Source organism: Pongo abelii, chromosome X (assembly GCF_028885655.2).
Source record: "Pongo abelii isolate AG06213 chromosome X, NHGRI_mPonAbe1-v2.0_pri, whole genome shotgun sequence".
NCBI classification, from domain to species: domain Eukaryota; kingdom Metazoa; phylum Chordata; class Mammalia; order Primates; family Hominidae; genus Pongo; species Pongo abelii.
In genome coordinates, this window is record NC_072008.2 from 91,510,755 (window position 1) to 91,534,214 (window position 23,460).

A 23,460-nucleotide genomic window follows, 5' to 3' on the forward strand; every position below is an offset into this window, starting at 1 on the left:
GTAGAGACAGGGTTTCACCATGTTGGCCAGGATGGTCTCAATCTCCTGACCTTGTGATCCACCCACCTCGGCCTCCCAAAGTGCTGGGATTATAGGCATGAGCCACCGCGCCCAGCCAGAGATTTTTTTTAAAAAGCAGTTCTGCTTAATTTGGCAAGAAAAAATAATTTTTAAAAGTACTTACAATCTTTTTGTATGTAAATTACCATCAATGAGCAACTGTAACTACTATATATTGTTCAGTTAAAAACCATGTTCACACACTAGCTCATCTGAGTCTCCCAATTGCACTGAGAGATAACCATATGCATATGCATTTTAGAGAAGAAGAAAAAGAACTGGGACATGAATATCTTAACTTTCTGCCCAATGCTTAAAACAAAAAAAAAAAAAGATCTAGAGTTGAAATTTAAACCCAGATATAACTCCAAAGCCACAATGCCTCTGAGGGGGAATGGCACACATTTTTTAGCTTAAGAAATATGTCAGCTAGTTTAGAAAGGGGCCGCTTACAAGATACATTATTTTGCTTTTGACCAATATAGCAGTATAAAGACAAAACATTACTGCTTTGGAATCAAACTTAATCATACCATAAAGCTGATTATCATAAAAAGACATATATATATTACTTCTACCAGCACCAACAAAAAATTAAAAATTGCCAAAGATAATGATGTTTTATGATTTTAAAAATTCAAGTTTTCTATTTGATAGTTAATACCTTGTAAGTTCCAGACTCTTCAAAAATTTTTGTCATATGATCTACCATGTTGATAGAAGCTAGTATTTTTTATATTAGCTATAAAAATAAAGCATGCTTTAAAAGTTTAGTGCAATTCTATAGTGCTACTATGAACTTCTTCACCATGATGAAACATCCTGATCCTCTCGTGTTTTTACTTAGTGGAAAAAAAACAGCACCAGTCTTTTGGCAAGGGTTTAAACTACACACTAAGCATCAAGGATTTCAAGAAAGGGGAAAGTCATCTTCTGTATATAAAAAGCAATATGCATATGGAAACAATTGATATAGTCAATCTCTAGCTAAAATCCATATTAAACACTAGCTCCAGCCTGCCTTCACAGAGGAACTAGTTTTCCAGTGTTGAACATTTTGTGGGCATATAATGCTTGGTTCAAAACAAAAGAAGTTCTAACAAATGTACTGAAAATAACCATTAAATATCAATCATTGAAAACAAGCCATCATAAAGTTCCAAGCTTAACTTTAGATATAATTCAAGTAAACAAAATAAGAATTTCTGGAGTAGAGAGAAAAGGAGAAAGTTTTAAATAGCTAAATGCAGTTTTTAAGTTAAAACCCTTATTGAACTCTCAAGACCATCTGAACTTTTTGCTACACTTAAAGAAATAACGTTCCTTTTTAGTGAAATGCAGTCATTATGGTACTTTAAAAGCTGATAAGCAGCTTAGTTAAAAGGATAATGGCAAAGAAATACTCAGGAAGCAGAATTAGTATGTTAAAGATTAATGCTGTTATGTGTAATAATCACAGCATTAATAACAATGCCACCAAATATTAGTATAGGGTTTTATCCTTCAAACTGTATTTTCACATACATCATCTTATTTATTCCTCATTATAATCCTAGGAGGCAAGCAGTATTATCTATGTGAGGAAATAGGTTAAGAAAGGTTAAATAACTTGCCAAATACCAAGTAATTTGGTAATTCCATACTCCCAATTCAAATTACCATGATAATTCACTATCTCCAACTTGGATGCAAGTTTGAAAATGAAGATTTAAGGACAACACAGCAACAAAATGAAACAGGCATGGTCTCAATCAGACAGACTTAGACTTGAATCTTGGTTTTGCTACTCACCTAGCTGCACAACCTCAGATAAGTCACTTGACTTCTCTGAGCCTTTGTTTCCTCATCTATCAATGAGAATATCATGATCTACCTCATAGAATTCAGTCCTGTTATTAGCAAGGGTACTTGCCCTATGAACACTATCTACTCTCACTATCCTTCAGAATGATACTTTAGAAGCATTATTTCCATCTAACACTACCCCAAACATACACCTATTTTCACCAGATGCCAACTCCAATGGTGAACAATAATAAAATTACTCGCCTCCATTTGGCCCAAAAATAACTGTTACTTAGGGTAGGCAGTTATACACGTGGTTATTTCCATGGCTGTGATCAACAATGTCAGAAGTCAAATCTCTGCTATTAAAGCAAAGCCAAGAATGGATTTCAATACTGAACATGATTTGAGTCCAAATTACATAAAGCCAAAATGACTATCATTTGTGTTTTTTCTTAATACTTCCATCCAAACATTCCCATAAGTGTGAAATTCATAAGCTGTTCTAATGTTAAATGGCAAGGGCCTATTATCTTCATGCTTAGAATGACTAAAATAGCAAACTAATAATACAGTTAACAATGTCTTCTTGGCCAAGATTTCGTATTTCTTCCCACCCATTCAATAAACAGAATTTCCAGGATACAGGAGGCATGTAGTAGGTTCTCTATAGATATTTGCTGAAGAAAAGAAAAAGAGAAAAAGAAAATGGGGAAAGGGGAGAGGAAGGGAGAGAGAAAACAAACTGTGCTAGGTAGTGAGAGGTTGCCATACGTTTTTTGCAAGATAATCCCTAGCCTGTTAGAGCTCAGAGTCTATGTAACAAGAATTTAAAGAGATTAAAATAATAAGTGTATTTAAAACTGTCATAGAAACACAATGGAAAGAAACATTCCCTCTGTAGAGAAGGTCATGGAAAGCTCCAAAGAACAGGAGAAATTAGCTGGGTCTTTCAGGGTCTCTAACAACCCTAACTGAGGAGTGCAGAAGTTGGAAAAAGGAAAGTGGAAAGGAGCATTCCTGGCAAAGTTCAAGGAAGGGAGAACCAAAAAGTGATGCTTTAAAAAAAGTGTTTGGACTGGCCTACTTCACTTAGCATGAAGTTTTCAAGGATTATCCATGTTGCAGCATGGATCAGTACTTCATTACTTTTTTTTATAACCAAGTAATATTCCCTTATATGGATATACCACATTTCTCTATCCATTCTTCTGTCGATGGACATTTAGGCTGTTTTCACATGTTACCCATTGTGAACATTGCTGCAACAAACATAAAGCCAGTCACAGAAGGACAAATGCTGCATGATTCCACCTATATGAGATATTTAAAAATAGGCAAATTTACAGAATCAAAAAGTGGAATGGTGGTTGCCATGGGTTTGGGGGAGAGGGAAATGGGGAGTTGCTAATCAACTAGCATGAAGTATCAGTTATGAAAGAAGAATAATTTCTAAAGAACTGCTCTACAACATTGTACCTATAGTTAACAACACTGTATTGTACACTTAAAAATGTGTTAAGAGCAGAGATCTCATGTCAAGTCTTCTTACCAACATAAAACAAAATTTTAAAAAATTTCCAGAGGTGGAAGCCAAATTATAGTATCTGAACTTGAACCTCTGAGGAATAGGGAGTCTTGAAAGGACTTTAGCCAGATCATGGTCAAATCAGGGTTTCAAAAAATAAAAATAAAAACTGTAGTCAAAGCAAGGAGGATAAACTTGTATAAAACTGGAGCTTTATGCTTCATGGTTTTTAAAAATTATTTAGGGCTGGGCACGGTGGCTCACACCTGTAATCCCAGCACTTTGGGAGGCCGAGGTGGGCAGATCATCTGAGGTCGGGAGTTCGAGACCAGCCTGACCAACATGGAGAAACCCCATCTCTACTAAAAATGCAAAATTAGCCAGGCGTGGTGGCGCGTGCCCATAATCCCAGCTACTCGGGAGGCTGAGGCAGGAGAATCGCTTGAACCCGGAAGGCGAAGGTTGCGGTGAGCCGAGATCGCACCATTGCACTCCAGCCTGGGAAACAAGAGAAAAACTCCGTCTCAAAAAAAAAAAAAAAAAAAAATTTTATTTAGGAAAAGTTTACATACTTAAAACTTTTGATCTTATTGCTAATTTGGTAAAATAATAAAATGACTGCTTGTTTTGTTTAAATTAATATTTCTAAGTGCATACTTAAAAGTTTTTGGTCTTATTGCTAATTGAGTAAAATAATGACTGTTTTGTTTAAATTAATATTTCTAAGCTCAATTTTAATAGCACTTAAACTCTTGATTAATTTCAAAATAACACCTGTTCAAATTCAACACTTAAAAAAGTGAATAACTACTCAAGATCACACAACATATTTGTGAGGCATTTAGATGAAACATGTATGTGCTTATTTTGAACTATACAGTCTCTCCCACGAGGAAAAGCCAGACATGAGCTAGAAACAGATAACCTAGATGAGGGTCAAATCATACAGCATTCCACTAGAAACACTCTGTAAAATGTGTGAGCACAAATATACAGGTACAATGTTTTCAGCTGTAAGATGGAGTTAATAATACATCTCATATGGGTGCAGGCAGGAACAGGTACAAAACGATATCAAACATTATACACAGTGGCTGTTGGCATGTCACTGACATTCAACAAATGCTGCTTCTCTTCCCTCCTCTTCCTTCCCCTTCAATAAGATTAGTTATTTGAAGGAAAAAAAAGATATCACTTGCTTACTATTTACTTAAGTTAACTTCAAAGATCTAGCAACTTAAAATCATTTTTTAAAAAGTCCAATAACCTTTTCTTTATGTAAACTATAGAGGTTCATCAACATTTAATACCATTTAAACATTTCGCATTATTAAATATAATTATTACATTCATTAGAGAGGCTGTACCAAACAACTTGCTCTGCCACAGTATTATAAGCAAGCATGTATAATTCTGATGCAAGACAACAACTTTGGCAAGTCATTTTTATTAAACACAGGTAAATATTAGGTATTAAATTACCATTTCATAACAGTTGTAGTGGGGGAAACTGAGGTTTCCTCCATCATGACTTTCACAGTTGAGGTTCTGTTACAAAGGTGGCAGCTAGAAAAAAAATTAGCAGCTTATGGAATGTTATATCATCATACACTAATATGTATGGTACCAGCTTTCTGCAATTTTCTAAAAACCTGTCTAGATGAAATAGAGATGTTTCATTATCAAATGAAGGAGCTAGGCTAAAATCAGGACCCAAGAACCTCACCTAAGATTTTTTACAGGGATGAAACCATTATTCATTCATTTTTCAAAATCCCCCTTTAATCCAAATTCTTAATGTCAAATCTCATCTTTACAACTATAACATTTAGGTTAGTTCCCCATGATATATTCTTAAAATGTATTAGTATCTGGGATTGATTTTTCCTAACACTATGCTTACACAAGATAAACATAAAATAAAGTACTTATACCACTCCCAGCATATCGAACAATAAATAATAGATTCCCCTGACAGGACTTTGATGACCTGGCAAAGCCCAAGTACTTTCAGCTCAAATCATATGAAACCATAAATCACTCTTTATTTTATAGAACATTTCAAAATGGATTTCTGCTTTCTACCTTGAAAGTCATTCCATGTGTTATTTATAACCAGTGAAGACCAGAATGGAAAGAAAATTACATAGAACTAGAAAATTTACTGTGACTGCTTTAGTAAAGAGTAAGTTCTTTTTTAGGAAAAACAGAATTGCTGGCAAGGAAAACTTGATTGAGCAATGAATGCAAAGGTGAAACTACATACTTAATTCATGTTGCAGCCACTCAAAATAATGACATCACAAAATTAAGCAGAAACTGAATTTCAACCCAGGTTTAAGTAGTTTTGTTGATCCCTATCTTAAATTCTATATTAAATATTTACATCTTAAGTCTACTTTTTAGTGGCTTCCATAAAAAGGGAAAAATTGCAAATGAAGTAGCCTAGGGAACTACCACAACATAAAGGTAAAAATATCATTTTTAAATTGACAATTATTTTTATTCACTCTAACCTCCCCACAAAATACTAAACATTAGTAAATGTAATTTAAAATCTCTGAACTCCTTCCTCATGGAACAAAATGTGTATTTATAGCCATGTAATTTTTAGAATTTTTTGAAAAATATACTACTCATTAAAACATTAACTTGGAAAATTTATTTTAATTTTTAAAAATTCACTATGGTGTGAGCCTTTAGGAATGGCTAATAAAAAGAGTTTCAGTATTCAAGAGTACTGAATTAAGAATCAGAAGGACTGGCTTCCTGTTTTTAGGTGGATACTAAATAGCTGTGACCTCACGCAAGTCACTTAACCTCTGGAATTCAGATTCCTTATAGATATCCTTATTAGATAAAATAAAGGGCTTGGAATAAGTGACCCAAAGGTTTGTTTCAAGTTCTGAAAAGTGAATGTTTATGCTAGGTCAACAACTTGACCTCTATTCTTGAGCAAATGATAAAGTGAAAGATAAAAAGAGGCTTCTGTAAAGATGGCAGCAGTTGTTGAATCTCCCCCATAACTCCCATAAAAACAGACAGTACAATCAGGATATCCAAACCGAACTCCCAGGGACAACGTCCATAACAAAGCAAGGTGATACAATATCATCATGAACCCCAAAATAGAAGTGGGTAGTTACAAGCCACCAATAGCTATAACACCCACATGGTATTAGAAAGTGTGCAGGCCGGGTGCGGTGGCTCACACCTGTAATCCCAGCACTTTGGGAGGCTGAGGTGGGCAGATCACCTGAGGTCAGAAGTTCGAGACTAGCCTGGCCAACATAGTGAAACCCCGTCTCTACTAAAAATACAAAAATTAGCCAGGCATGGTGGCAGGTGCCTGTAATCCCAGGTACTCGGGAGGCTGAGGCAGGAGGATCGCTTGAACCTGGCAGGCAGAGGTTGCAGTGAGCCGAGATCGCACCATTGCACTCCAACCTGGGCGACAAGAGCGAGACTTTGTCTCAAAACTAAAAAAAAAAAAAAAAAAAGAAAATGTGCAAAAGGAAATGAAGAGAAGATCAAAAAAACTGTTACAGCCCTGAGAGACAGAAAACCCCAAAAGTGCTATCAGGCACTCACTGGAAGCTTGGCAGACCATTCTGAGAACAGCAGCAGAAACTGGGAAGGGGTTTTGCAGATTTCACCTTATGAATGAGGGGATACTCCTGCACTGAGGAGTTAACTGCTGGGAACCTAATCCAAATTCAGTGGGGAAAATAGAGGCAAAGGAAAGAGAAGGTCTAGACAAAACTAGGGGAGGGTAACAGAGCCAGCAGATTTCAGGCTACATGTTTGATTACTTCCTGAAAACACAGAAGAGAGGTCTACAGCAAAACAGTTCGAATAGTTTTACTGGCCCCTCCTTCCTATTGAAAACAAAGGGAAAACATTTTTCACTTAAAAATGAGCAACACAAAAGGATGTCAGTTGAACCACATTCAATGTACATTGGAAAAAAGGGAATAAGGAACAAAAAAATATCCCAATAGACAATAAAAGTGTCAGAAAGCCTCACAAATTAGATGAAAAACATAGCTAATTATGGTATTATGTGCTAAAAGAAATTAACAAAATGGTGGCAGCTCTGAGAGAACAACATGAATCAAAATTAGAAAAACTCAAAAGTAAGGTGATTAGAGAACAGGAACACTTTGAAAAAATGGAGTTAAAAAATTAAAGAAAAAATCATTTCAGATGAGAAAACTAAACCAGGAAGAGCACAAGACCAAAGAAACAAAATGGATAGATGCCTTAGAAAAAACTGAAGATGCAAAGGAGGGCATGTGATGTAAGTGTTAAGCACGTGTTAAACAAAATAGTAGTTATGTTTAAAAAGGAGAGCCCTTACACTTTTTGATATATGTTGGAATATATACAGATAGAATGATATGATATTTAGGATTTGCTTCAAAATAACAGGGTTGGATGGTAAAATGAGAGAAACAGTGGAAGATACTGTCGACGAAAAGAGTTCAACTCTGTAAAATATATATACATATATATTTGTTTTGTTTTGTTTTGTTTTGTTTTGTTTTGAGATGGAGTCTCGCTCTGTCACCCAGGCTGGACTGCAGTAGCGCGATCTCGGCTCACTGCAACCTCTGCCTCCCAGGTTCACGCCATTCTCCTGCCTCAGCCTCCCAAAAAAGCTGGGACTACAGGTATTCGCCACCATGCCCGGCTAATTTTTTGTATTTTTAGTAAAGACGGGGTTTCACCGTGTTAACCAGGATGGTCTGGATCTCCTAACCTCATGATCCGCCCGCCTCGGCCTCCCAAAGTGCTGGGATTACAGGCATGAGACACCATGCCCGGCCAACTCTGTAAAATATTTGAAGGGATTTATTCTGAACCAAATATGAGTGACCACAGCCCGTGACACAGCCCTCAGGAGGTCCTGAGAACATGTGCCCAAGGTGGTTGGGGTACAGCTTGGTTTTACATATTTTAGGGAGGCATGAGACATCAATCAAATACATTTAAGAAATACATTGGTTTGGTTCAGAAAGGCAAGACAACTCAAAGCTGGTGGAGGGGGGGGAGGTGCTTCCAGGCTATAGGCAAATTTAAACACTTTCTGGCTGACAATTTGTTGAGTTTATCTCAAGACCTGGGATTAATGGAAAGGAAAGTTCAGGTTAAAATAAAGGATTGTGGGGACCAAATTTTATTGTGCAGAGGAATCTCTCAGGTAGCAGACCTCAGAGACACAGCAGGTTGTAAAATGTTTCCTATTGGACCTAGAACGGTGCCTGGCTCTTAATTGATTACCTCCTGGATCTGGAAAGAAAGGAAGCAAAATAAAGGGGGGAGGGGATTCTCTATAGAATGTGGATTTTTCCCACAAGAGACTTTGCAGGGCAATTTCAAGGTATGGCAAGGAAATATATTTTGGGGCTAAATATCTTTTCCTTGTCTCATAATGTTATGCCAGAGTCAGACTGAAAAATAAGTCACAATATATAGGGTCAAATAAAACCCATCTGATGAGAATTTACGGTTTGTAGGGCATGACTCCCTAGACCCCTTAGGTAGGAATTTGGGCAAGATAAAAAATCAGAGCTTAGTCCTCATTACAGAGAAAACAAGACTGGCCATGAGTTGATAACTGTTGAAACTGGGAGGCTGGTATGTAGAGGGTCACTTTATTCTACTTTTTTATGTTTGAAATTTTCCATTGTAAAAAGCTTAAAAAGGGACGTAGCATCCTGTTTTTTATCTAAATGGAGAAAACTACATCAACTCAAAATCTCTTAAAGTTTTGTTAAATAAATATAAATGTTTGCTGAAGACCTTATCATTGCCAGGAAATAATCTCTACTACAACTAATTTTTACTTTTCTTTTTTTTTTTTTTTTTTGAGACAGAGTTTCACTCTTGTCACCCAGGCTGGGGTACAATGGCATGGTCTCAGCTCACTGCAACCTCCGCCTCCCAGGTTCAAGCGATTCTCCTGCCTCAGCTTCCCAAGTAGCTGGGATTACAGGCACCTGCCACTACACCCAGATAATTTTTGTATTTTTAGTACAGACAGGGTTTCACCATGTTGGTCAGGCTGGTCTTGAACTCCTGACCTCAGGTGATCCACTTGCCTAGGCCTCCCAAAGTCCTGGAATTACAGGTGTGAGCCACTGTGCCCAGCCTAATTTTTACTTAATTTTCTTAACACAAATATTTCTATTGTAATTTAAGTGACCAAAATGATCTTTTCACAGCAAAGTATATGCCAGGCCAGTGCTCTTCAAACTTAACATAAAATTTAATTTGTGATAAGGAAAATAGTTTCTGTGTTCAGAACAAATTTTACTAATGTGCCACAGAAGAAACACGACCTTTACTGCATTACTCATAAAACTGTGAGTCTAAAATAGATGATGAAAGAGAATAAGTACTCATTTCAAAAATGTTACAAAAATGATACAAAAAAACCCTTCCCCTTTATATAAAATCCTATCATGAAAATCATTTTACAAAAAATAGAAATAAAAACTTTTCAGCTTTATAAACTACTTTTTTTAATGAGCGGGCCCTTGGACCAAAAAAGGTATTATCATACCCATCCTGTCAATTAAGATGCATGATGTATCCATTGTAAGCACTGACATTTGTTGAAGACTGTAGGAAACAAAAGAATAGTCAACCAAAAGAAAAAAAGCTCCATAAACAGGACAATGAGTCCCATATTTGATCTTGAAAATTTAATTTGGAAGAACACTAAAAAAGACACAAAATGGCAAACCCCAGCACATGCACAAATATTTCAGTGGGAAATTATGTACCTTGGGATTGTGAAAGGAAAGCAAATCTCCCCAAAATCACTAAACCAAAATGAAAACTCAAGTTGGAAACTGTGGTGGGCAAACCTATCTCCCATTCTATTCCTAAATAAGATCGCTACAAAGATTTTTAAAAAGCTACATACCTCCCTCACAATTTGCCCATAAGGAAATTCCTTGTGGACAACCAAAGGACAGGCAGAACTCAAAGTCATTCCTCTGTTCCCATGAGACAAATGCGTATCTGATGGCTTCCTCTGCCCTACTGTTTCACTACAGACTAAGGCATAAGTGACTATTCCTCATTTGTCTCTTAACTAACTATGACCCAGAAGCCTCCTCCCCACTTCGAGTTGTCTGGCCTTTCCTGATGGAACCAATGAATTATACATCTTACAAACTTTGATTAATGTTTCATGTCTCCCTAAAACGTATAAAATCAAGCTGTGCCCCTACCACCTGGGGCATGTCATCAGGACCTGAGGCTGTGCCACAGGCGCATCCTTAACCTTGGTAAAATAAACTTTCTAAATTAATTGAGATATTTTGGTTTACAGGATCAATGAAGAATTCCTACTGAAGCAAATCATTTCTTAAAATGTAACTGTAATCTCTGATCCCATTTCTGGCCATTGCTTTAGTGGTTGATTCTCTCTTCAGTTTTAAGGGATAAACGCAACCAGGTCATTCTGTTCACCTTCATCAAAAGAAGGTTTGCAAGCTGACACAGATGTCATGATGCTGTCAATAATAAGAAGCTGACATCATGTGGCTACCGCTGGAATCAGGATTTTAATGTCAACAATCATAACTCTCCAAAATAAAACAACTGCCAACCACAAACCCAGGTTAAAATAATCTAATCTTGATACTATGAGCTATTTTTTCAATTGAAAGATTCTAGCAAACTTAATCTAATACCTCAACCTTAGTCAGAAAAACTTTGGTCTTAACTGTTTCACCTACATCAAACTTAGCTAAGCCTCAGGCTTCACATTTGAAAAATGGAGATGATATAGTATCTACTGCAGGGTTACTGTGAAAATGAGACAATGCATTGTAGGGGCTTATCACAGTGCTTGGCATATAACAAATGTTAGACAATATTTTTCATGTGCTTGACAGTGTGTTGTAGGTACTAAAAACAATTTTCTAAATTGATTTTGCTTACATAGCATAAACCAAAGTAACACAGGTGTAGAAAATAAGGATTTGAACTCACAGCTCAGCATCTTCTTAATATGCCTGATACCCATGTGTAAAACTTTATTTTCTCTATACTTTGGCTTGTGTAAATTTTCTCATTATGATTTTAAATCCACATAAATAAGACTAGTTTAACAAATGTGCAAAGTCAGATCACAGAAACATGATTCAAAACATTTCAAAGCAATATAAAATGATTAAAACCGCCATTAACTAATAGCCATAATAACTCAATGAGAACACTGGCCTGGACCAAAAAAAAAAGACAGGTGAGAATACTCAAAAGAAAGAGTAGAAGTTAGTGATAGGGACAGGAGGCAGGGAAATTCTAGGCAGAAAAGGGCAGGTCCCTGAGAAAACCCCACCCTCAAGCCCGAAACCATGGCGCAAAGTGAGAACTTATATCCCCGTTTTCCCGTGCGAATGTTGCCTTTTCCGAAACCACTTACGGCCCACCCCACACCCCATCCTGTTTACATAAAAACCCCAGGTTCAGCCAGCAGAGAGAAGAGAAGCAGTTGGACATTAGAGACTACAGCTGGACATCAGAGAGAAGTGGCTCAACTTCAGAGGGACACCTTGACAGCATAACTTCGAAGAAGAATCTGGCCGGAGACAGCTGGCATTCAGGGGAAGATTACCTTCCTGCCCCATCCCCTTTTCAGCTCCCCTTCCCACTGAGAGCCATCTCCATCAGCAATAAGATCCCCTACATTTACCATCCTTCAATTCATTCATGTGACCTCATTTCTCCTGGATGCCGGACCAGAGCTCGGGAACGATGAGTGTGGACACAAAAAGGCTGTCATACTTGCCCTTTGCCCTCACTGGTAGAAGGCAGCCGATTAACACAAAAAGGCAGAGGGCCTACTGAGCTGTTAACCCTTAAGCCGTCTGCAGACAGCAGAGCTAAAAGAGCACTGTAACATTCCCTCTGGAGCTTCAGGGGTTGCAGGCACCACCCCTCGAGATGCTACCATGGGGCCAGCACAGAGTTGACTCCTGCCAGTGCCCAAAAGCACTCGCCCCGGCTCCTGCACCCACTCAACTGCACATCCCCTCTTGTGAGGGGTGAAACACAGCAGGTCCGAGTGAGTGGAGTTCATTCCTCCTGGCACAAGAGCGGCAGGCTGACTCCAGCACTCATGTATTCCAGTTCCTGCCTTGTTCACTCACGTGCTCCCTCCTATGAGGAGTTGAAAGCGGTGGGCTGAGTAAACAGGGTGCCCCCTTCACAAGTCCCGCAAAGGGGTCAGGAAAATATCCTGCTTCACCAGGACTTTTTAAAATGTGATAAAAACCAAATCAGTCAAGGAATACATTACCAACTTCAGCTCTTGATAAAATCCAGTATGAGATGAAACATTTATATTAAGCACCATACTGGCCAAGCTGCCTCTGGTCTCTTCTCCTGTCTATTTGCAAACTGTTCTTTTCAAAAACACCCTCAATATGATAACATGCTAGCTCTCATAATCATGCTCTAAAAAAGCAATATCTGTGATAAATTATCAACTCTTTTCACACTGAACCTTAAAAGAAATTATTAGAAAAGCAAAAACAAAACATCAACCTTTCAATGTATCCCTATTTTGCTGGCCACAACTAAACGCCCCCAAAATGTTTCCAATGAGCACCAACAGTGATTTTAGCCTATTTTACTTTTAAATATATTTACATACAGAACAGGCACAGACTAACTTTTTAGTTAAAGAATGCACTGAGACTGAATAGCAGATGATTTAGCATGAGTTAACAGGTCAATTATATGGAATTATAATTGTTTCTGTGCATTGGGATTTTATGTTAAACATGAAAATGTAATGGTGGGCTGCCATATTTGAATTTAATTGCCGTAGCCTGTTATCCAAAACATCATGAAAACACTGGAGAAAACGAGAAAAATGACATGAGGCATGGGAGATGAAAATGATGCTGCAGAGGAAATTATGCTAACAGATGTGGCTCTCTCTGAGGTATTGGCTCAAATTCATGATTTACAGAGAAGGGTAAGCATCTCCCAGAGAGTCTTCTCCAGAGTTAGATAACTCTTTACTTTTCTAGGTATTGGAAGCAAACAAAAACATACTTTTCCATCAATAAATGCCTGAAGAAGTGCAAAGCATTTTTCAGAACAGCAAAATCTGCAGGCTATCTTTCACTCCCATAGCATCTCTTACATTGACAACAGGGTGTTTCATACTATACCTCAAATAAGACCGATGCTAAATCTGTTCCAAAAACTATAAGGAAAACAAATGATAAATAATGCAAGCTGGTGAACAAAAGAGAAGACAACAAAGAAAGAAAAAAATAAAACCAGTAAGCCACTAGGTAAGAAATCTGATAGAAATAGTGATAATAGACACATAAAGGTCTTTCCCACCAAGCAGCCAATGAGAAGACAAGAAACATAAATCAGACAACTGAATCCTTCCACCATTCTTCATGAAAATCGTGACCCCTTCCTGGAAAGCATTCACGAAATAATAGTAGTAGTAAAAGCACCTCAGTATGGCATTACAACCACACAAATTAACTGCATTTTGTGAGCACCTACTAAGCTTTTTTATAGGAATTATTTCATTGAATCCTCAACAGTCTTGTGAAGTTTATCCTAGAGATAAGAAAATTGAAACATAAAGAGATTAAGGAAAATGTCTAAGATGACACAAGAGGAATAGCTGGAATTCAAACCCATGTCCGATTCCAGAGCCACACTGTCAATCGCTACACTATACTGCTCAAATGAGATAGACGTACATCAAAGTAAAAAAATATATACATGTAATGTACGGCATTTGTAAAACTAAAGAACTTTTGAAATACCATTTCACTCCTACTCACTACGTCATTCAGCTGATCAATATAGTCTATGCTTTAAATTTTTTGACCCTGCCCTCTCCAAAAACATATGTGTATGTGTGTGTAGGTATATGTATATATATGTTATATATATGGTGTGTGTATATATATATGTTATATATATGGTGTGTGTGTGTGTATATATATATATATACACATATATATAAAAAACAACATTCATCCTTACTACATGCATTCTGATATATTCTACCTCATTTTTATAATGCTGGAATTCACTCCATGATCCACTAATAGGTGGCATCTTACAATTTTTAAAAATCCACTGTAGACAATAGATGTGAAGATTTTGGAAATACACAGGGAGGACTATGGACATCCTGTGATGTGAGAACCACATTCAGGCATCCTGGGAGAAGATTAAGTTAGATATATAGGAAATCACTTGTGTTAAGGCTGGCACAAACAGATATTTGGTAAATATCAGTTTTCACAACTCCTCCTGCAATATTACCATCCCCCAAGGCTTACAGAAGTGATGCTATTCCAACATCATCATAAGTCAATGAGCTGCCAGTCAAGGTTAACTACCTTAATGTTTAAATTCACCAACATCAAGGAATGGGACTGTGCTACTTACGTGACCTTTTCTGAAAAAAGCAGCCTATCATTTTTAAGAAAATGCCTTTTCTAATCAGTCACTGTATTAGGCTGTTCCTGTGTTGCCATAAAGGAATGCCTGAAACTGGGTAATTTATAAAGAAAAGAGGTTTAATTGGCTCAGGGTTCTGCAGGCTGTACAAGCATGGTACAGGCATCTGCTCGGCTTCTGGGAAGGCCTGAGGGAGCTTTTAGTCATAGCAGAAGGCAAAGGGGAAGCAGGCATCTCCCTTGGTGAGAGGCAAGGCAAGCGAGTGTGGGGAGATGCCACACACTTTTAAACAACCAGTCGACCAGGCACAGTGGCTCCCATCTGTAATCCCAGCAATTTGGGCCACCAAGGCAGGTAGATTGCTTGAGTTCAGAAGTGCAAAACCAGCCTGGGCAACATAGGGAGACCCCATCTCTACAAAAATAAAAAAAAAAAAAAATTAGCCAGGCATGGTGATGCATGTCTGTGATCTCAGCTACTCGGGAGTCTGAGGTGGGAGGATTGCTTGGGCCCAGGAGGTTAAGGCTGCTGTGGGCCATGATTGTGCCACTGCACTCCAACTAGGGTGACAGAGCAAGACCCTGTCTCAAAAAAAAAAAAAAATTAAAAAATAAACCACCAGATCCTGCAAGAACAAACTCACTATTACAAGAAGAGTACCAAGCCATGAGGGATCCACTCCCATGACCCAAACACCTCCCATCAGGCCCCACCTCCAACAATGAGGATAACATTTCAACATGAGATTTGGGCAGGACAAATATCTAAACCACATCAGCCATTTTTATAGGAAAATTTCTGAAGTATATGAAACACTGACTTTCCTTCTTAAAAAGACTACACAGAACAGAATTTAGCCTTTTCTCAAGGACATGCTGTCATAGATAGATATATACAATGGTAATTTTAGAGCTGGTAGATCCCTACCTTGGAGATCAACTATTAAATTTCTCACTTTACAGATGAACTAAATGATGTCATAAGAAATTCTGCAATTTTCCCAAAATCACACAATAGGATGATCATGTGATTATCATATACCACGCTGCCACATCTACTACTGTATGGTGCTAAACACTATCTAGCAAGATAATCAGGATTTAGGGGCAGTGCTCCTTATAATTTCCATGTTTATCTTTGTTATCCCTTCTCTTTCCCCATAATCTTTAGCGATAAAACGTTTTTTTTTTTGAGACAGGGTCTTGCTCTGTTGCCCAGGCTGAAGTGCAGTGACACAACTATAGCTCACTGCAGCCTCAAACTCCCAGTTTCAGGCAATCCTCCCACCTCAGCCTTCCAAGTAGCTGGGACTACAGGCACGTGTCACCATACCCAATTAATTTTTGTATTTTTTTTGTAGAAATACAGTTTTGCTATGTCGCCCATTTCAGCTACTTGGGAGGCTGAGGTTTCAAACTTCTGAGCTCAAGCAATCCTCCTGCCTCGGATTCCCCCAGTGCTGGGATTACAGGCCTGAGCCACTGCACCTGGCCAATGAAACTTTTTTTTTTTTGAGACAGTCTCACTCTGTTTCTCTGACTAGAGTGCAGTGGCGCCATCTAAGCTCACTGCAACCTCCGCCTTCCAGGATCAAGGGATGACTGTGCCTTAGCCTAGGGAGTAATGGGGATTACAGGCCCACACCACCATGCTTGGCTAACAATAAAACTCTTAAATCAAAAGAATCTATGTGTTTATCCTATGCAGTAGAAAAATTAAGCTAACCTACTCTGCAGCCCATCTTAGGGGAAGAACTCCAAAAGATGTGAGCAGTGTGCTTTTAAAAAGAAAAAATGCAGGCTGAATCTCTACATGGTCTTCAAAAAGAAAGAAGGATGCAATGAAAAGCCTACATTGTCTTAAGAACAGCTTTGGGGATATGACTGTTAGGAAGGCCAGAAAGTTCCTGAAAATAGGTAATACAGTAAACTTCACAAGGGAAGGGACTAGGTTCTCAGTAAATGTGGGTTGAATGACCTGAAAAATGAGTATTTGTCACTACACTAAATGTTATCAGGCCTTTGTGATGTTTGATGTAAGTTTGCATTTTAGGTGTTTTTCTATTCCCTTTCCTATACAGATATAAACTGTCATTTATATCTCTAATAGCAACCCCCACCAAACATAGTCTTTGCAGAAGCTGATAACATTCCTTGTATCTTCTAAGGGGGTGGTTCTAATATGCTGAGCTTGCTAGAATTATTTTTAAAATGAGGATGAATATGTTCTAAGTGATGATCTCAGGGATTCCCCTATGTATGAAGCATGTCAATATTATCATACAGATCTTATAACTTCCATCTTGACTGCTCTCCTGTTGAGTTCTTGGCTCTGCTGTGCTGCAGATTACACAGGCTTCCAGATAAGTCACCTCCAGTGAGATGTAATGTTACTGAGACTATTTTTAACCTGAAACCAATGGTACTTGTCTATAATCCACAAAACTGTCATTTAAATGACTTTTTAAATGGCAAAAATACCCTGAAAATGACAGTTCTGTACCCAAGCTGAAGAGCACTTTCTAGACCCTTACCACATATATCTATTTTTATCCTCTCCCTTGAGACTCCAGTTGGCCCTCCTTCTTTATTCCATTTTCTTCTATTTTTTCCACAATTCACTTTATCTTACTCTTCTGTCTTTGGATGTTCAAGAGATATTTACTGTATTTTCTAATCAGAAGGAAATGGGCTTAACTAAGAAAATACAAAGTTTATTTTTTTCCATAATCTCCCGGAAATATGATCTTAAGGAAAAATTTCCATCTTGCATTACAGAAAATGAGAATGCAAGTTAATCAAGGTCAAAGGGATTATAAAATATTATCTTCACATGATTATACTTGAAGCAATTGTTCCTTTATGACATTTTAACTAGGACTAAATCTGCTAAAAAGTATATCTAATAGCCTATTTCTTCACGTTTCTGATGCATGCATTATTGCTTCTACTTTTGTTAATACAACTGCATCTATGAAACACTACTTTTTCTATGATTTGCTCAGTGTAATACATTTAATAAAGCAAACATTTTAAGGGCTACTTTCAGCAAACTATTTCACAAGAGAAATATCCCAAGCACACTAAAAAATAAATCAAATTAAATCATGATTGGAATTGTTGGAATCATTTATTTGAGGAATGACTCTTTTATTCAATTTTTACACTTTTGATGTACCTAAAAACAAAATTACATATCATAAATTTAAGCAATGTGCTTGATAAAACCTAGAATGTGTCACCAATAAACAATATGAAAAATTTAAGTTTTAAGATTAACTTCAAATAAGTTCTTCCCAAACACTGAAAAATAACATTGCACTCACTGGGATAAGTATAAAATGAGTATTTTTCCAAATACAAGCGATGTCATCTGATGCAATTCTCTGGCTCACTCACTGTAACTTCCTACCTCTACCATAACAGACTCCATCAGGATGGATGTATTCCAATTCTGAACTGTACAGAAGGCAAAATATTTATGAAAAGCATTAGCATCATTCATAAGAAACCCAGACCTGAAAAAAAAAATTGTTGATTAAAAAAATTGTTAAAAACACCTCAAGTTCCTACACAAAAAAAGCAAGATTATAAAACTCAAGTATGGTATAACAACTATTCCAAAATGGATGCTGTTCTCAGTTTTAGTATAGACTGAAAAGAAAAAATGAATAGTCCATTGGCTCTTTCCAGCTCTCATCCAACATCTGTTCATAGCAACTACAACCAGGTTATTTGCAGCCATGCAGTTATTTTCAGGCTAAGAATAAACATGTCCATGCTGTTCTGAGAACTGTTACCCAGGCATTTTTTGTTAGACAACATAAAGACCATCTATTTTACCTTCCCTATATTCAAAAACAAGGAAACTGAGGCTCAGAGAGATTTAGTGTCTGGCCCTCCCAATTCAAGCAATTCATACTAGCACTAAGCAAGGCCTAAAACCAAGTTTTCTCAATTGTTTCTACGAATATGGGTCAACTCTGAGGATCAGAACCACTGACTGTTTTTCTGGGATGGAATGGGCCTTTGGAAATTTACCAGCTGTGTGATCCCGAGGAAATTACAACTTTTCCAAGTCCCCTTTTCCTCTTCTACAAAATGCAGAGAGTACCTACTACTCTAACAAGGTTGTGAGGATTATGTTTGGCTTGTAAAGTGCTTAGCATAGTGATTAGGAAATTTTAAGCATTCGAAAACAGGTAGCTATTATTTTTACTCCCAACCTGAAAACATGGCTGCTCCTAATCATGGCTGTATGAGAAGACAACGAACTGAATTCATTAACACAACGGACAGGGTCCCATCCACCAGAGCTTCTCTGGCCTACCACATTCTACAAACAGTAAAAAAAACCCCATCAAACAACCTATTTCATTCCATCTAAAATGATCATCCCTTACACTACTAAAAAAAAAATTGAAATTGCTGCCACATGTCTTCTGCTACGTGTTGTACACTGAATATGTCAACTAGAAATTGCAGAGGAGTTTCTGGTTCCACCCAAAACATGAAGAACAAACGACGGGAAAACAAGAGTTAGATAAGGTCACACACCTGAACTGGAACTCAGGACCTTATTCTCAGCACATTTAGTTATTGATGGTAGAAAGCAAGATGCTTTGAGCACCATAAAGCAGGAATAATGGCTACCTCAACAAAATACAATTCCCTAGGTTTCCCAACAAAATAGAATCCGTTTGCTTTCCCTAGTAAATTCATACGCACATGGGCAATAATTGAGCATCTTTCCTGTAAAACTGAGGATTAAGCTGTGTCTGAGCTGCGATGTACACTAAGATCATACAAATCTATGAAAAAGTCCTATGAAATGGCGAGACAAAATGATGGGGAATATCACCTTGAAATCAATAAGGAAGGAATCATAATGTCTTGCCAAAGTCGTCTCCGTTGATAAAATCCCGACCCTCCATTTCATGACACTGCACATCCACTTCCCTCTAAGGAAATTAACAGGAATCACCGCAGCAACCAACCTCAGCAATCAGCATCGACCAGATCAACCCCTACTCAAATGGCGATAAGCACTGCGGGTCCAAGCCCCTCCCTGTAACTGCCAATTCCCGCGCTGACTCCGGACTACCTCACTTCCTTTCTGTTCTCCCTCCCACGCTCGACCCACGATGTTTGTCCCAAAACTCGCCACTGACAGAAAAAACAGAAACAAGACAGTCTTCCTAAACTTTGTCCAGGAAGTACCAGGCTACACATACCCGTCCCTATTACGATCACATCAAACTCCGAAGGGAGAGTATCCGCCATCTTGACGGGAAACGTGTCATGTGACTATTACTTGTGGAAATGAGATCAAGTTAGGCATTCCCTCGGTGGAAGGCGGAAAGGAAAACAATGCATTCTGGGTGTTGTAGTTCTTGGGTGGAAGGTCCAGGCAGGCGACTACAGTATCATATTTAAAATGTTTACACGTAAGTTAAAAGCTCGACTCATTTTCCAGGCTGAATGCTGTAGCTCATTTTGCCTGGAGGGTTGAAGTAGGAAAGAAATGTAGATTTTTATTCCGTTAGCTAGGATGAATGTGGGAGACTTGAATACCCCTTGACAATACTGAAGCAAGAACTGTTAGGAGACACGGAGAGCGGAGTGAAATTGAAAGGGGTTTGCTCTGTGAACAAAGAAGACTTTCATTCCAGCCTAAAAAACTGTTTCCCGCCAACGTGTCTGTACTTTCGTGTTGGCCCTCGAGGCACGGTTTTTCACACCAATACTTTCAGAATATATTCCATATCTTTTTCGTTTCCATGTCTCCTCAATGAAAACCCACAAAAAACCTCTCACCCTAGTTTCGCCAGAATGGAACTCTCACCGCGTCCGTATTTGTTCCAATTAGTCCAGGCACCACTCGGGCAATAAATTAGCCTTGCTTTACGGGAGGGAAAAAATATATGAAAGCATAGTTGCGCTGGATAAGCGTTTGTTGAGTCTGAATTTGATTTTCCGCACCAACTAGATAAGTTCATGTAAGAATCTCCTTAGTTTACATTTAGTTTCCAATCTATTAGTTTCCATAAGCTACCGTAGAAATAATTAAGGTAAAATGGCCTTTATATTAAAGTGATTGTATCTGATGAGGGGCTTTAGGTCGTCTATGTCTAACAGCTAACATAGTTCTCATAAGTATCTTCAAGGTCTGTCGCCTCCCACAGCTTCCCTCCATCCGCCTCCCATGGGAAGGATGCTGGGAATGAAGGAGGATACTTTTTTGACCACAGAAATTTCTTGTGTAGTTATTTTACAAGAGTTTCAAAATAAATCAAAGATAGTGTGCAGTAGTGGGCCTTCCCTGACACCACCTATCCTCTAAGATGCTTGTGGTTGCCCAGACATTGTTTTCTTTCCAGTCTCTGACCACGCTCATGCTGTTCTTTCAGCATGGAATGATCTTCCCATTCTCTAGCTAACAGTTATTCCCAGGATGTCGTTGGGCTTCCACCTCCTCCTCCTTTCATCTCAGTGTGTGGGCTGTTTCCCTACATGGTGCTAGACTTTGTCTTAACCCGCCATACTGCATTTATGTCGATTCCTATAGAGTACACATATCCCCATATATCCACACAAAAATACACACCCAGACATCCAATACCATAATTATAAACCCCTGTACAGCATGACAGACACCAAGTCTCATTTATCTTTTTCACTCCTGCACCTAACCTAAGCCCGGTGCATAGTAGGAATTTAATAAATGTTTGCTAAACCAAACTTGATTTTGACTCCCCTAATAGATGGATGAGACGAGTCCCTGTCCTCATAGTGCTTACAATCTTTGCCTTTATATCTGCCGACCACTATCATGTGTCTTATATTTAGATGTTCAGTGTCCATTAATTGTAAATATTTACATGAAAATGCTTTAAAATGTATTTTGATAGGCTTTTTACTGCATTTCTCTTGCATTTTACCATAATCATTAGCAACACTGTACATGTTTCATTAATTTCTTTTATAGACCATCCAGTTGTATTACAAAACTCTCTTGTGATATGGTCTTTGATTAGTATTTCCTGTAAAAGAGATTCCCCTGAGAAGTATAATGTACTGTTCAGTAAACCACTTTGTCATTTGCCTTGGTATGTAAAGCAAGTTTTTAGTATTATCAGAAGTGAAATAGATATTATTTGTGAGACTCTTGATACGACAGTAGAAAATGGAAACAAATGGATTTCTCAGAGTAAACACAGGAAACTTTCCAAAATCTTCTCTAATAATGAGAAGCCACAGATGGATGGTTAAAAACCTGATAAATAAAAGTTTTTCTACCATACTTTGGATATATATTTATATACATTTGTTCACGTATACGAGATATATAAACCACATACATATACTTTTCAATATGAGTATCACTGACTTTCTAGGGATTCAGAAATTTTCTGACAATCACACCATGAAGATGCAATTCATTAATTTGTTTATTCCTCAAATATTCATTCAGCACCTACTATGTGCGAGACACTATTTTGGATGCTGAGATTAGAGCAATGACCAGACAGGAACCCCTGTCGTCATGAAGTTTACATTTAGTAGGGTAAAACAAAATAAACAAGTAATTACTCTGTAGCATAGATTTTCCAATCTGTGCTGCCCTTAGTTTGAAACCTTCTTTTTTTACCCTAAGGATAGAAAGCACAATCCTCAGAAGGATAATATTACCCACTTATATTTTGCTGTCCTTTCTCTAAAGTTATTATGGGACTCATTCATACCCTTTTCTGGGCATGGAAAAGATTACTACATTAGGAAAATTTCAATCTTGTGCATGGAGAAAATGCTCCAAATACCTTTTATTTCAAATGTATTTTTGTAGACTTTACGCAAAGTAAAGATGAATACAGGAGTTAATAATTGCAGTAAAAAAGCGTAAAGCAAAACAGCTGAATTGCATCTATTCTGTTATTCTAAGGACATCTTTTTTTTTTTTTTTGAAACGGAGTCTCGCTCTGTCGCCCAGACTGGAGTGCAGTGGCGCGGTCTCCACTCACTGCAAGCTCTGCCTCCCGGGTTCACGCCATTCTCCTGCCTCAGCCTCCCGAGTTGCTGGGACTACAGGCGCCTACCACCACACGTGGCTAATTTTTTGTATTTTTAGTAGAAACGGGGTTTCACCATGTTAGCCAAGTTGGTCTCCATCTCCTGACCTCGTGATCCGCCCGCCTCGGCCTCCCAAAGTGCTGGGATTACAGGCGTGAGCCACCCCACTGGGCCAAGGACATCTATTATTGAGAGCTTAAATATTTTATTTGGATAAGTCACAGTACAATGAGATAATAGACACCTAAAAATTGACCACCCTATTAAAATCACTATGGCACTAATTCTGTACTTAATTATTTCCTGAGTTGAAAAAGCATGACTCAGGGAGGAGCCAAGATGGCCGAATAGGAACAGCTCCGGTCTACAGCTCCCAGCGTGAGCGACACAGAAGACGGGTGATTTCTGCATTTCCATCTGAGGTACCGTGTTCATCAAACTAGGGAGTGCCAAACAGTGGGCGCAGGTCAGTGGGTGAGTGCACCGTGCGCTGGCCGAAGCAGGGACGAGGCATTGCCTCACTCGGAAAGTGCAAGGGGTCAGGGAGTT

General features: G+C 38.2%; 1 protein-coding gene across 7 annotated transcripts in view; it reads right to left on the reverse strand.

Annotated features, from left to right (window-relative positions):
• The window catches only part of CHM (CHM Rab escort protein), a 182,370-nt gene extending 162,213 nt beyond the window's left edge, over nt 1-20,157 (reverse strand). For 2 of the 7 annotated variants that reach the window (XM_054543977.2, XM_054543978.2), the window contains exons 1-2: nt 19,703-19,832; nt 18,168-18,300 (exon numbers count right to left, since the gene is read on the reverse strand). Coding sequence is in view for 1 of the 7 variants with exons in the window: in XM_024240276.3 (XP_024096044.2) it covers nt 20,076-20,124 (49 nt within the window). In the remaining 6 variants the exon portion in view is untranslated. 7 annotated transcript variants of the gene reach the window in all.
• Nucleotides 20,158-23,460: the final 3,303 nt, after the last annotated feature.